The sequence below is a fragment of the Engraulis encrasicolus genome, chromosome 17 (assembly GCF_034702125.1).
Source record: "Engraulis encrasicolus isolate BLACKSEA-1 chromosome 17, IST_EnEncr_1.0, whole genome shotgun sequence".
Classification (NCBI taxonomy): Eukaryota; Metazoa; Chordata; class Actinopteri; order Clupeiformes; family Engraulidae; genus Engraulis; species Engraulis encrasicolus.
In genome coordinates this window covers 32009352-32024351 of record NC_085873.1, presented here as the reverse complement: position 1 = coordinate 32024351, position 15000 = coordinate 32009352, and the positions used below count along the sequence as shown (strand labels likewise).

The 15000-nt window shown below is 41.8% G+C and overlaps 1 protein-coding gene across 1 annotated transcript in view; it reads right to left on the bottom strand.

Moving 5' to 3' along the window:
- Positions 1 to 15000, bottom strand: part of doc2a (double C2-like domains, alpha) — a 52268-nt gene that overhangs the window by 34217 nt on the left and 3051 nt on the right. Inside the window, exons 3-4 of the mRNA XM_063220915.1 lie at positions 8254 to 8606; positions 8009 to 8088 (exon numbers count right to left, since the gene is read on the bottom strand). Of these exons, the coding sequence (XP_063076985.1) occupies positions 8009 to 8088; positions 8254 to 8606 (433 nt within the window). The remainder of the gene's footprint in view (positions 1 to 8008; positions 8089 to 8253; positions 8607 to 15000) is intronic.

Genomic DNA, 15000 nt, shown 5'->3' with positions numbered 1-15000 from the left:
GCTACACTCCTGTAGGCAATGGGACCATTAGGTCAGTGCAGTATGACTATTTTGGTTAATGACACACTGAGAACGAATTGGACTTTTATTTTGATACCGCTTTCTGCGAGTTTTGCGCTTATGGATCAGTTGCTTCCTATAATGAAACTGCCGGCCGTGAGAAGCATAGAAGTAAAATCAGAAGTCAAATTCAATTTTAAGTGAACAACTGATAGGGTTATGTTATGTTAAAATGTGAAAGTTAAGGTAACAAATAATTTTAAAAGATCGTTTTTTTAGAAGTGTATGCACAAGAATGTTTCACAAAACTCCTCTGAAGCTGAGCCTTTTAAAACAGTCAAATTTTATTTTTGTTATAGTGTTAAACATCAATGTTAACTAGGCAACAGCACAAAGTCCCCTTCCGTCCATCAGAGTCTAACTGGCTACATATAATTAGGCCTACAGTTGATTGCAGTTAAGGACAGCGCAGTGAATCTGATGGATATGTTCAATTATCTCGCATTTTGCCGTCCGGAATCCCCATTCAATGCCACGTGGATATAGCCTACACTAGGCTACTGTAACGTAAGTCATAGTCTACTTTGTTCTGCTAATCTGTCATTGTTTGTAAATTCATGTTCATTTAATTTAAAATGGTCAGCATAAAGGCTGGGAACAGTCACTTGCGCTAACGTGGAGAGAGAGGGGGGAGACGGTGACGCTGCTGACCGACCTGCACTTGCTTGTAGGCTACTGTAGCCTAGTCAGCTGGCGCATGCTGTTACATTATGCATTTCAGTTGGCTGATAGAAATCAGTCTTTCCACACTCAATATCCTACGTAGTCTTTGTGTTTTATGCTTGTAAAAGTAGTAGGATTTTATTAATAGCGTCGTCCGCCGGTGGTCACTCTATTTTTTTTTTTTTGAAACCGTGGGCACCGTGCGGTTGCCCACTACCCCGTTCCGTGACATGCAAACCGTACGGTCTCGGTTTGCAACGCAAACCGTACCATGCCTAGTCTCAGATGCTTGGTGAAACGTTGGAACTGGAGAAAGCTCCTCTGCTAGACCGAGCGCACCGAGCCCTGCGGAACGTCGAACAAGGAGAAGAGGCAAGCTCGCCCAGAACCTTCATTCTCCGGTGCCACTATTTCCAGGAGAAAAAGGCGATTCTGGACAAGGTAGGAGGGAAACTTCTAAGGACGACCGACGGCGATGACATACGCATCTTCCCCGACTACAGCTATGAGGTTAGCAAACGCCGAGCCAAGTTTAACGACGTTAAGAAGATGCTGCGAGACGCCAAAATCGATAAGCTCCGTTTTGGCGTGATGTATCCTGCTGAGCTGAAAATTACACTTCCAGACGGTACGGTAGAAAAATTTATAGATCCGAGAAAAGCCAAGGTCTATGTTGTGGAGAACATAATCAATGCTCCGGCATATAATGCATAGATACAGTAGTATTGTGATTGGTTTAACATAAATAGGCTATAAGCCAGTAGCCAAGGTGACCTCAAACTGGTGCGATATGGACGGTTGTGTGAAATTGCACTAATACTGTGGACATTTCCAACGTTATCTTAAAAGTGTCAGTTCTAGCGTGAGACATGGTAAGCTTTTTTCTCTCCTTTTCGGAATGCTTATCATCGGCGTGATCGCCGCAGTTGGGACTGATGGAGCATTCTATGCAGAGGAACCGTTCTGTTTCTCTCTGCATTGTTATTCCACACTGTTGTTTTTTTGTTTTTTACCGTTATTTTTGTTGTTTTGTGTCTGTGTCCCTCTCCCTGAACGTACTATTTTTTGCAGTGACAAGTTACAGAAAAACATTTTAGATTACATACCCAAGCTATACATAAGAATTCTAACTCCTCCCTATGTCATCATGTGATCCAAGTAAAGCTGAGCCAAGGACAAGGTTAGTCACATGGAATGTCCGCGGGCTTAACCACCCTGTTAAATGCTCTAAAGTATTTGCACATTTGAGGAAAATGTCTGTAGATATAGTATACTTGCAAGAAACGCATTTACTCCTTAAAGACCATGGTAGACTGCATAAGAAGGGCTATTCATGGGTATATCACTCTAAGTTTAATTGCAAATCTCGAGGGGTAGCCATTTTAATACGCACAGGGGTCCAATTCACAGAAAGTGAAGTTATTTCAGACAGCAATGGTAGATTTGTCATAATTAAAGGGAATTGTTTGGTTTGCCAGTGGTGTTAGCCAACATATATGCACCTAACTGGGAAGATGCAGGTTTTTTCCAACATGTTTTTTCTCTCCTGCCAGCTATGGACTCACACAAGTTAATACTGGGGGCTGATCTGAATTGCGTTTTGTGTCCAAAATTAGACCGCTCAAATCCTACAACCAAAATGATGAGTAAGACAACCCAGGCTGTGAATTCATTCATGCAAGCATATGGAGTTATTGATCCTTGGAGACACCATAACCCACATTCTAAAGCCTATTCTTTTTTTTCTCATGTGCACCAATCATATTCCAGGATAGATCATTTTCTTATAGATGATGCATTATTGCCTTTGTTTAGATCTATTACTTATGACGCTATTGTTATCTCAGATCATGGACCTGTTAATATGGTACTTAGCTTCCCCGGACAAGTTCCATCTCAGTTAGTTTGGCGCCTAAACCCACGATGGCTTTCAGATGAGGGCTTTGTGACATATTTGTCTAATCAGATAGATGTGTTCTTACTGACTAATAACTCTCCTACGGTGAGTAGATGCACCCTTTGGGAGACTATGAAAGCTTACATTAGAGGTATGATTATTTCTTATACAGCAAATGCAAACAAGAAATTATATACACGGCAGAAAGAATTGCTGAATAAAATAAAAGAAATTGATAAACAGCATGCATCTGCACCCTCCTCTGAACTTTACAAGGAGAGGCTTTTATTAAAAACAGAATATGATATTTCCATAGCAAGCCAAATGCAGGATATGTATGTGCGGTCTCGTAGTGAACATTATGAACATGGGGAACGAGCGGGGAAACTGTTAAGTCATCAGCTTAAGAAGTCTGCTTCTGCGAACCAAATTACAGAAATAGCATTGGATGATGGTTCAGTTACATGTGATCAAAGGAAAATTAATGAACAGTTTAAGCAGTTCTATAAGACTCTGTATACTGGTGAAACTACTAGTGAGGACTCCATAAGTAAAATTTTGGATGGTCTAGAATTCGAAAATATTGAAGAACCTGACAAGGAGGCTTTAGACCAACCAATAACCCAAGAGGAAATTGTGAAAGTTATAACTTGTCTAAAATCAGGTAAAGCTCCAGGACCAGATGGATTCCCTGTTGAGTTCTATAAGAAGTTTTCTGCGAAATTGGCCCCAATTCTGTTAGAAGTGTATGAAGAATGTTTTAGTAACGAAACTCTACCTCCAACAATGACACAAGCAATAATATCTGTCCTGCTCAAGAAGGATAAAGATCCTTTACAGTGCGGCTCTTATAGGCCAGTAAGTCTACTGGGTTGCGATTACAAAATACTTACTAAAATGTTGGCCTCCAGACTTGAATCTGTCTTACCTAAGTTTATACACACAGACCAGACTGGCTTTGTCATAGGCAGGCATTTGTTCAGCAATTTGCGAAGAGTGTTTAATTTACTCTATTCCTCAGATTTATCACCTGTCCCTGAAGTTCTTATATCACTCGACGCTATGAAAGCCTTTGACCGCATAAGCCATAATTACTTATATAAGGTCCTGGATAAGTTTGGTTTTGGGTCTACATTTCAAACATGGGTTAAAATACTGTATGCTGCCCCTCAGGCAGCTGTACGCACTGATAGAGTAGTGTCAGACTATTTCCCTATTGGTAGAGGCACTAGGCAGGGATGCCCATTATCTCCCCTGCTTTTTGACATCGCCATTGAGCCACTTGCTATGGCTATTAGGAATTCCCCTTTGATTTCAGGGGTTAAAAGAGGGGAATATATACATAAAGTCTCAATGTATGCGGACGACTCAATGTTTTTTCTCTCAAATCCAAATAGCTCACTACCTGAAGTTTTACGAATAATATCAGATTTTGGACGCATTTCTGGTTATAAAGTGAACCTGGCCAAAAGTTTGATTTTTCCTATGAATAAACAGGCTAGTCAGATGTCTTTTGACTTATATCCATTCCAAGTCATACGAGATAGTTTCACTTATTTAGGGGTTATAGTAACAAGGCTATATAAAGATCTCTTTAATAGGAATTTTAAGGTCTTATTAGATAGGACGAAAATGGAATTGTCCAGGTGGGTAACCTTGCCATTGTCACTGGCAGGGCGAGTGAATTCTGTTAAAATGACTCTTACCCAGATTTCTGTTTTTGTTTCAGACACTACCTGTATTTATTCCTAAAGCTTACTTTAAAGAGTTAGACCAACATATATCTACTTTCATATGGAACAAAACTATTCCGCGAATCAGAAAAGAGTTCTTACAAAGACATAAACATCAAGGGGGGTTGGGATTACCAAGCTTTATTAATTACTACTGGGCTGCTAATGTACACAAAATCCAGTTCTGGATGTCACCCAAACCAGCAGAAGATCAACCACTGTGGGCATTGATGGAACGTAGTGCGAGTGCCCCTGTGAATTTGGCTGCACTAATATGTGCCCCAGCACCTCTTAGTAAGAAACATTTGACTACTAATCCAATAGTGAACGCTACACTTAGAATTTGGTCCCAGTTTAGGTTACATTTTAAGCACAAGACTACCTTACCATCTAGTCCAATAGTAGGAAATCCACTTTTCCCACCATCTTTGTTGGACACGACCTTTCTGAAGTGGAGCGCAGGGGGCTTAGCTTGTGTGAAGGACTTTTTTGTTGATGGCACATTTATAACTTTCCAACTAGCAACCCAGAAATATTCAATACCAAATTCACATTTTTTTAGGTATTTACAGGTGAGAGATTACATTAGGAAAAGTTTTTCTTCATTCCCAGACCAGCCAGACAAAGATTGGATAGAGGAATGCATTCAATATGACCCATCATGGAGGGGATCTGTTTCTAGGTTGTATCAAATGATCCAAAGTGTGAACACACCAACACTCGACCATATTAAAGAACAGTGGCAAGAGGAATTGGGAGTAGAAATATTAGACGTGAATTGGCACTATGCCATTGAGAGAATACACTCTTCCTCTATATGTATCAGACATGGTTTAATGCAGTTTAAGATTCTTCATAGGGTCCATTTATCAAGGGCAAGACTGGCAAAGATATACCCTAATACTGATGCAACCTGCCTTAGGTGCCACCTGGCTCCAGGAACATTGTTTCACATGTTCTGGTCTTGCTCTAAATTAAGAACATTTTGGTGTGATATTTTTGATACATACACCCAGGTTTTTAATAGAAAGGTAGATCCTGACCCTTTGATGGGGCTTTTTGGAATAATTCCTCTGGGATCATCATTTACATTTACAGCTTCACAGTCAGAGATCATTGCATTTACATCTCTCTTAGCTAGACGACTCATATTATTAAACTGGAAAGCTGAGGCCCCTCCATCATATGGTCGTTGGGTGGTGGATGTTATGGCTCATTTGAAACTAGAAAGAATGAGGACTGCCTTGAGAGGCTCACAAAGGAAGTTTTGGAAGGTGTGGCAACCATTTATAGACTATGTGGAGGATCATTTTAGTCCTACTAATATATAGTTCTGGGATGTAAGGTATACAGTAATCACTGCAACCCCCCCCCCTTCCTCTCTTACTTTGTGTAAGTTTTTCTTTTACCATTATTGTTTTTATTATTGTGATTATTGTTATTCTTATATTATTATTATAAATGTAATTTTAGATCATAATCATTTTTATTATTTTTCTCTTGTATTTTGTCTTGTCTCTTCTTGAGTTTTATTTTGATGCGTATATGTTGGGGTTTTGTTTTTGTTTTGTCTGTAAATGAGGTCCTCACGGTTCGACCTCTTTTGTGGAGCACACTGTGAAGTTTTTGATGTGTGCAATTTTGGTTTGATTTATTTCTATGGTCACTCCCTGAATGAAAAGATTGTATGTAAAATGTTTCTATGGAGACCTGAGAAAACTCAATAAACATAATTTCATATAAAATAAGAGCAGTTTTAAGGATACAAACAATACCTCCTTCTCCAAATATGACGGCTACCAATGATAGAGGATTTTGAACAATATTTGGCAATTTGCTCTGCCTTTGCTTTCGTGAAGCCAACCATCCTTAGACCCCTAGTGACAAATGTACATACATGTCCCAGGCTTCCAAAGATAAAGGCACACACACACACACACACACACACACACGCACACGCACACGCACACGCACACACACACACACACACACACACACAAACAAGCATACACATGTATAGCATGATACATGTTGCTGATGTGCTGGGACCACTGATTGTATATTAGAACAATCAATTGCGGGGACACATCATCAGTGTTGTAACCTGGGGTCTCTGGGTGTTTCCCAGATCAGACACCTCCGCCCAGGCGACCCGACCGGAAGGGCCGGAGTCCCAGCAGAGCCCCCAAGAACATATCATTCCACAAACATAGCACCTCATATGACGGAGGTCATCTTGCACCTGCTCGTCCCCCTCGGGGTGCGAACGTGCGACCTCGTCAACTACATCGGTTCGGCAATGGGAGGCACAGTACGATACCGCTGGACTGAAGGACCAGTCCCCCAGCCCAACGGCATCGACACTGTATGAGGCTTTGGGAGGGAGGTTGACTAACGTTCCACGCCAACTCTGCTTGTTAGCCTCCGTTACACTCACATCACTCTAGGAACATAGCACTTCAGAAGCATAGCACTTCAGAAACATAGCACTTCAGAAACATAGCACTTAAGAAACCTAGCGCTCTTAACATAGCATCATAGAAATATTGTGCCTACCAACATACTGTAGCACTCTTGAAACATAGCACTCTAGAAATGTACAGTAGTATCCTACCAACATAGCGCTCTATAGAGATACAGTTCCCTTGAAATTAGATTAGATTAGATTAGATTCTTTATTGTCCCATAGGGATATTTGTTTTCACGTCAGACTGCTCAGTTCCATCAGGTTAGATCTTGTAGTACACATCTCATTTGCTATACATATAGACACCAATTTTCACACATAGACACATAAACATCCTCAGGCATCCACATACAATACATATACACACACCTATTTTCCAATATACACTCCTCTACCAATACATACCAATACATTCCTCTCCTCCACATACAACCCATTCATTTTTTGTTTATTTGTTTATTCTACACTCCCCCTCATTTACCCAACTATGCCACCAGCTATGCATCCCCTCTCATTTCCCAGCTATGTCACCACAATAAAATATGAAATATACCCCTCTCAAAACATAGCCGTTTAGAAACATAGCACTCCAGAAGCATAGCGCTCTAGAAATATAGCACTCCAGAAAGACAGAGTGCTCTACAAACACAGCACTCCATAAGCATGGCACTTTTAAAACATAGCACTCTACTAACTCCACATAGCCCTCTACATAGCACATAGCTACATAGCACTCTAGGACCAAACTGTAGAGCTGTACATACATACATAGCACCCTGAAAACTTAATACTCAAGGAGCATCTCAGTCTAAAAACTACCCCACATCAGCCTAAATACATGGTACCTCGCATCACCCTAGAAACATATCACCTTAGAAACTTAGCACTTTAGAAACATAGCACTTAAGAAAAGAAGGGGGGCAAACGCTATTCAGACATACTGCTATTCCGACATCCGACATGCCATAGGGTTAGGGTTAGGTTCAGGGTTAGGGTAACTGCATGCACTCTCCCTAAACTGATAAAACCTGAGCCATGTAGCACAAGCCACAGACATGGCAGATTTCGGTGGGAAACGTGCCGGTATTCAGACAATACACATCAATGTCGGAATAGCGGCATGTCTGAATAGTAGTAACCGTGTGTGTGTACGTGCGTGCGTGCCTGCATGTTTGTGTGTGTGTGTACCTTTGCTCTGAGGATGTTGCAGTGTAGACTACTGGTTGCTGTTTCATAGCGGAGCTCAAAGTCCAGCGTGCCCAACGATGCTACACACACACACACACACACACACACACACACACACACACACACACACACACACACACACACACACACACACACACGCAGGAGTAAAAATGAGGAAAATGCATAACATATTTGTTGCTGCCCCAAGCATGTGACGGGTGTGTGTATGTGTGTGTGTGTCTTACTGCAGTCATCACTGTCTGAGCTGTTGAACTCCACTGAAGTGTCGATGCTGCTGCTTAACGACCGTAGGCCACTCCCCCCTGTTGCTCCAGGATACAGTCGCCCGGGCGACAGTAGGGCGCCGCCCCCTGCTCCTGATGCACTGGCCCCCGGACTGAGGGAGAATGGAGAGGTGGAGGAGGCGGGGTTAGGCGAGGCGGGGTTAGGCGAGGCGGGGTTAGGTGAGACGGGCTCCGGCGATAGACGGGGGAAGTAGGCCGAGATCGTTCTGATTGGTCGGATAGGCCCGGGGCACACGTCAATCGCCATGTGTTCCTGAATGGAGATAGTCAACTTCTTCCCCCTCCGCATAGATCTGCTTAAAACACACACACACACACACACAAATACACACACACACACACGTAAATAGCAAAATACAGTAAACCATGGGATTTATAATAAATCGACATGGACATGTAAAACTACAAGAACTGGAAAAAAAACCTTACTCCTCAAAGGGCTAAGCGAGCCCATTGCATAACAAAGTTGACCGTTATACCAAAGTATTTCTGTTGAGAACACTGGGTTTGACTCTCTGGAAAGTGTAGTTGCTAACTATATTAGCTACTTTGTTGGTTGCAATGCAATGCAATGCAATTCACATTAGTAACTACCGAAGTTGCTAACTGCTAACAACTACGCTTTCCAGAAATGCACCCCTGTATTGTTTGGGGATTAGTCAAAGTTCAAAACTAACATGTCATATGACTAGGGCTGCACGATATAACGAAAATGTATCGATGTCGCGATATCCCGGTTTACGATACACATATCGCAAAAGTTGTTTATATCGTGATACCTACTTTTTAATTTTTAATAACAGCCAATTTGGTGAAAAGGTTAAAAAAGGTATTAAAAAGGTTGACATTTTAAGTTGATGCTGTATATTAGCCATGTTTTTTCTGAATAAAAATAATGTTTGAAATAAAACATTGCTCTCAGTTGTTACATACATGATAAAGTGTAGAATGGCAAGTAGGGAGGGGAAAATATATGTATATATTAGATATAGCGAGTAATATCGATATCATGATATACAGTCATGTTATCGTGTATCGCATATTTTTCTAATATCGTGCAGCACTACATATGACCGTTTAACATTTCAGTTTTAATTTTACACTGCATTTGAGTAATAAAAAGCCAAAATTTTACTTTTACTTGCAATGCTTCAGTATGAAATTTCCAACGTGCAAAATTCCATTTAAAAGTGCACTGTGTAATATTTTTTTAGCAGTTTCATTCCAGAATGAATGCTGTCCATTTACAGAAGTTATCCTTTTTCATGAATACTTAACACCACCACCAAATTCTAAGCATTCATTGTGACTGTGAAAATTTCACTTTTCATATATGAAAAGGTGGATCTTCTCCATGTCTATCTTTTTGAATTGAAGTTTGTAATGCTTTTTAGGTGGGTGGGAAGTGCATTCCATTGTTTCGTTGCTCTGAAGGAAAAAGCAGATTGTGCAAATGCTGTTACCCGGCTTGGGAGGGTACAGTTTCCTCTGATGGTGGATCTAGTTGTTCTGCTGATTTGTTCAGAGCAAGGATGGATGAAGGTTTTCAGGGGTGGTGGAGCAGAGTTGTGAATGATTTTGTGCACAAGGCGCACATCAGAATATAAAAATATGTTGTCAAAACTGAGCAAGTTATACTTGTCCAGTATGGCACAGTGGTGAAATTGAGATGGACGTCTGTCCAAAACTTTAAGAGCTTGTTTGTAAAGTGATGCGATGGATTTCATGGTAGTTTTGTTAGCCTGAGACCAGCTTGACATACAATAGTGTAAATGAGACATTATCATGGCATTTACATAGGTCTTAGCAGCATCAATAGTTAAAGAATTGCGAATATGTCTAAAATTTGCTATGCTATATTTCACAGTGTTGCCCAGTTTTTTAATGTGTTTCTTAAAAGTTAATGTGGAATCCAAGGTCACTCCTAAGTATTTAAACTCGTCAACATTTTTCAATGCTTTTCCATTTACATATACGTTTGGTACAGGATTTAGTTTATATCTATTTTTAAAAAACATAGTGACCGTTTTATCAGTATTAAGTGTGAGACAAGAGCTGGTCAGCCACTTGGTAACCTTGGTGAGTGTTTGTGTCAGTGTGCTTGCAACTTCTACTGGGTCTTTACCATGTGTGAACAACACTGTGTCATCAGCATACATCAATATCGACACACCGTCACATACTTGTGGGAGATCATTGATGTAAGCGCTGAACAGTAAAGGCCCCAAAATCGAGCCTTGCGGCACCCCCATAGAGCATGCTCTGAGGGATGATGTTTTATCCTTTACCCTGATGCACTGGAAATGATTAAATAGATAGGATTCAATTCATTTCAGTATACTTGGAGACAACTGAAAGCTAACTAACTTTGTGAGGAGTGGTTTACGGTGTCAAAGGCCTTTCGCAAATCTAAAAACACAGCACCCACTACTCCTCCCTTGTCCAGATTTGCCTTGATGTGTTCAATAAAAAAACAGCATGCAGTGTCAGTAGAGTGGTTTGCTCTAAATCCAAACTGCATGGGATGTAATAAGTTATTTTTATTGAAGTGTGCTATTAGCTGTTCAGACGCTACTTTTTCAAGTACCTTGGAAATAGTAGACAGTATACTTATTGTCCTATAATTGGTAACACCATGTCTATCCCCTGCTTTAAAGATTGGTGTTACTGTAGCAGTTTTGAAGGTATTGGGGAAGGAGTTTTCCTCCAATGACCTGTTCACAATATACATGATGGGAGTGATTGTCACAGGTGGGGGGTGCGCGTTTACAAGCGGCACCCCCTCTTAACCCACGGCTACCCTGAGGAACGAGCTGAGCACAACCAAGCAGACCAGGACAACAAGATGCATGATCAAGTCATATTTATTAATTAAAAATAGCCCCATGAGGGGTGAGTCCCAAGATCAGTCCAACCTCCCTCCCCAACTTAACCCCAAGTGAAGTCCATCATCACGGCCATCAGTCATCCATCAAGGCCCGGAGTGAGGTTTCTCAGTCAAACCCGGGCAGTTCTGAAGCAATGGTCAGGGAGTCCAGATCTCTGCAGGGGTGCTGGAGGAGACAGCAAAAACGGTGACCAGCAAATGTTTGAAGTGGCTATGACAGCAACAGAGCTACTGATAATGGCTATGGTATACACACAGCTAGTGGGGGACCATTCTGTGATAGGCTACTTATTGATTCGGCACTGCACACCATTCAAATCACTGCAAGCGATAGTGAATTACACACAAAGTGAAATAACAGCACAAAGTGAATTAAGCATAGTCACCCATCACTATCTGTGTGTACCCGTTGGCAGCCGAAAGGATTTTCTCCTGTTGTGGTCACTGGGGGCGGAGACAGAGAGAGAGACAGAGAGACAGAGAGAGAGACACTCTTGCAGCAGGGAGGCACGACTTCCCAATTGGAAGGCCATGGGCCAGGCGTGTAGTAGACACTTCTTCTCCAGGGTGCGCGTTCCACCCGTTTCTCTTTTCCAGGGTGCGCGTCCCACCCAGTTCTCTCCACCGTCGCAAACCGCCTGCGGCTCTGGTCGCGGACCTTCAATCGGCAGAATGCCATCTCGCTTCTTCCAGATCACCGCCAGGTTGCACGGGCCGGATCCTTAGGATCGTGCGTCTTCCATCTCCCGCCTGCCCATCCGGTTACCGGTGTGGCGACCTCCTGCAGCAGCTGTCATCTCTCTGAAGCTGTCATCTCTCCGAAGCGGCCAGCTCTCTGCCGTGGCTCTCTCTCCGCGGCGGCCGTCTCTCCACGCAGTTCCCCCCCCCTCCCCAATCTGCCAACACTTGGTTTCTAACTCCTTGTGAATCAAACTCCAAACCCTGTGCTCCAATCACATTTCCCAAACTGGTCCACTTCTCACCTGCAGTCAGTCACATAATCAGGCCTTGGGCGAGTCCACCTGCGTTGGGTAGAAACAATCAGCGCTGCCTCGTTTACAAGGCGTGGTCCTTCATTAAAATCTAATCAGCACCAAGGGTTTCCTTTTTTTTTCTTCTCCCCCACAGATCATTGCCACCCCGTGACAATAAGACATCCTTAAAGTGTTTCAATAGAGATGTGTCAAAGCCCCAGATGTCTTTTGCCTTGGAGTTTGATATTGTTGATAAAATTGTGTCTATTTTCGCTTCATTTATATTTTTGAAATTTACTGAAGTAACATTCTCTTCCACCACCTTTGGCAAGTGGAGACCTGATGAATTACTACACAATTCTAAAACAGAATCAATAAAATAATTATTAAGACAATTCAAAATTACTAAACTGTAATTTTGTAATGTACCATTTAATTTAAGCTGTATAGGAGCACTCTTTTTACATTCTTTGCCGGAGAGTTGGTCGATAGTTTTCCACAACAATTTTGAGTTACTTTTTGCTTGTGTTATAATCTCCAGGAAATAGTTGGCTTTAGCCTTTCTAAATTGTGACGTTACCTTGTTTCTAAGGTTTTTATATATTGAGCGATCAGTTTCAAGCCCAGATCTCAGATATGATTTCAAGGCTGAGTCCCTTTCCTTAATCAGTTGCCATAGTGTGGGATTAAACCAGGGCAGAGTTTGTTTTCTGCTCTTGAGGGGAATGTTTTTTGTATGTTTAGATACAAGGCATTTAATCGCCTCCATTAAATCATTACAAGCTTGCTAACTACTTTTGTCATTCACAATGTCACTCCAATTTGTTTGTCTGAATTCATTTTCAAAGAGTTGCATTTCCTTTTTAGGAATGAGTGAGATAAAATGTTCCCCTTCAAAGCTATTTCTAAAACGCTTTTTTTTACAATCGCCTTACAACCATGGTGAGATTATGATCTGACAAACCAGTGATCGAGTTGTATGTCCTTGAGATGCGCTCCGTTTTATTTGTAAAGATTAAATCTAATATAGTTTTTGTGGATTTTGTTATTCTTGTAGGGCTCTGAATAAGTTGTGTTAAATTAAATGTATTAACAATGACCTTTAACTTGTTCTTTTTTGCTTTATCTGACCTGTTCAGAGTGAAATCACCCATTAAAATGATTTTTTTTACCATTACATGATTTCAGTAGGGAAGACAGTTTATCAAAAAACAGTTCCTTCTCAGATGGTGGCCGATACAAGACAATAACATTAAAAGACATTTCTGGCGAGAGAATAAAAGTGACACCAAGGCATTCAAGTTCATCTGGCAGTTCAAGCTGTTTACATTGGATGTGTTCTTTCACATAGATCATGACCCCGCCCCCTTTGCCATGTCCACCGTCTCGCCTGAAGACGTGGTAGCCAGGTATTGTGTAAACACCCATTCTCTACCAGCAACATAAGGCTTTAGTAAGTCCTTCAGATAAACTGGGGCCGTTCCTGAGATGGTTTTGTAGGCAAGGGTCAAGGCCTTATGTTTAATCCGAGCGGCGATTGGTAGCCAGTGCAACTCAATGAATAGAGGAGTAACATGGGTCCTTAAGGGTTGACTGAATACCAGTGGCGTAACTATCGGTAAGCAGGGACTGCAGTTGCTTACGGGCCCACGAGTTCTCAGGGGCCCCTTTGCGGACGCCTAGTGGGCCCCCAGTGGGCCCCCATTGGTACTGGGGACTAGAATGTCTCTGCACACGCAGAAAATTCCCCTGTAACTCTTCTAATTAACAGATGTTGACCGGACCGTATTTATATCACAACAGATGCCACCGTCCAACATGATGGTGTGCCGTTTAAACACGACACCAATGGCAAAGCCATGCTACTATTAATACTGTGCTAATAACTGTGTTTAGTTCATTAGACGGTTCTTTAAAAATACAGTCATATAATATGTTTCAAACTGCAATAAATATCTTAACAATACGGTGTATTTGAGTCTTTTATTTTTTTACATTACGACTTGGAATTATGGGTTATGGGTTATGATGAACTGATTGAACATGTTACGTAGCCTACGTAACGTGCGTGCATACAGGAAGAACTTTGGTGCAACGTGCAAGACGTCACATCACGTTAGACATAGAAGAAATCTGATCATATTATCTAAACTTTAACAATGTGTTGGCGACGATGGATAACAAAAAGAAGCACCAGAGCGGATTTCAAAAAAGAAAATGGAAAGAGGAGCTGCTGGAAGAACTGAAAAAACTTCCGAAAATAAACTCCTTTCAAAGAGCCGCAGAGGGAAAGGTGGACGTTGTTCCTGCTAGCTACAGTGAAGATTGCGACCAAGAAGAGAACTAATGACAGAGGGGGGCTGTGAAAGTATCTAGCCCCCTTGTTGTGCTAGAAGCAGGGGATCTGACTCTGACAGTGACAGCTCGTTTACAGAAGATGACAACCTGGCCGGCTCAACACCGACGAGGGAGCACCCAACTGATATGGGACATTTCCCCGACAGCCTTGATGCAGACGTGAAAAGGGGAAAGGACAAGCAAAACAATGTTAGCACGCCACATATCCAGCTTGCTAGCCGCGGTGCGTGTGTTGAACTGTGGATTTAAGTCAAGTGGAATAATTGCGAGAAGCCCTGAGATCAAGACAGCGTTTTATGGTAAGGTAAGGACATTTGGTTATTAATTTTGCCGGCCGTGGCATAATGAGTTGGGTTTATTTTGCCTGGTGCGATTGTTGTCACAAGCCTGAAGTTGTCACAAGCCCGTTTTGAAGTGTGTTTGGCTAAATGTTATTGCGCTATGTAGACGGACTCGGATGTTGTAACA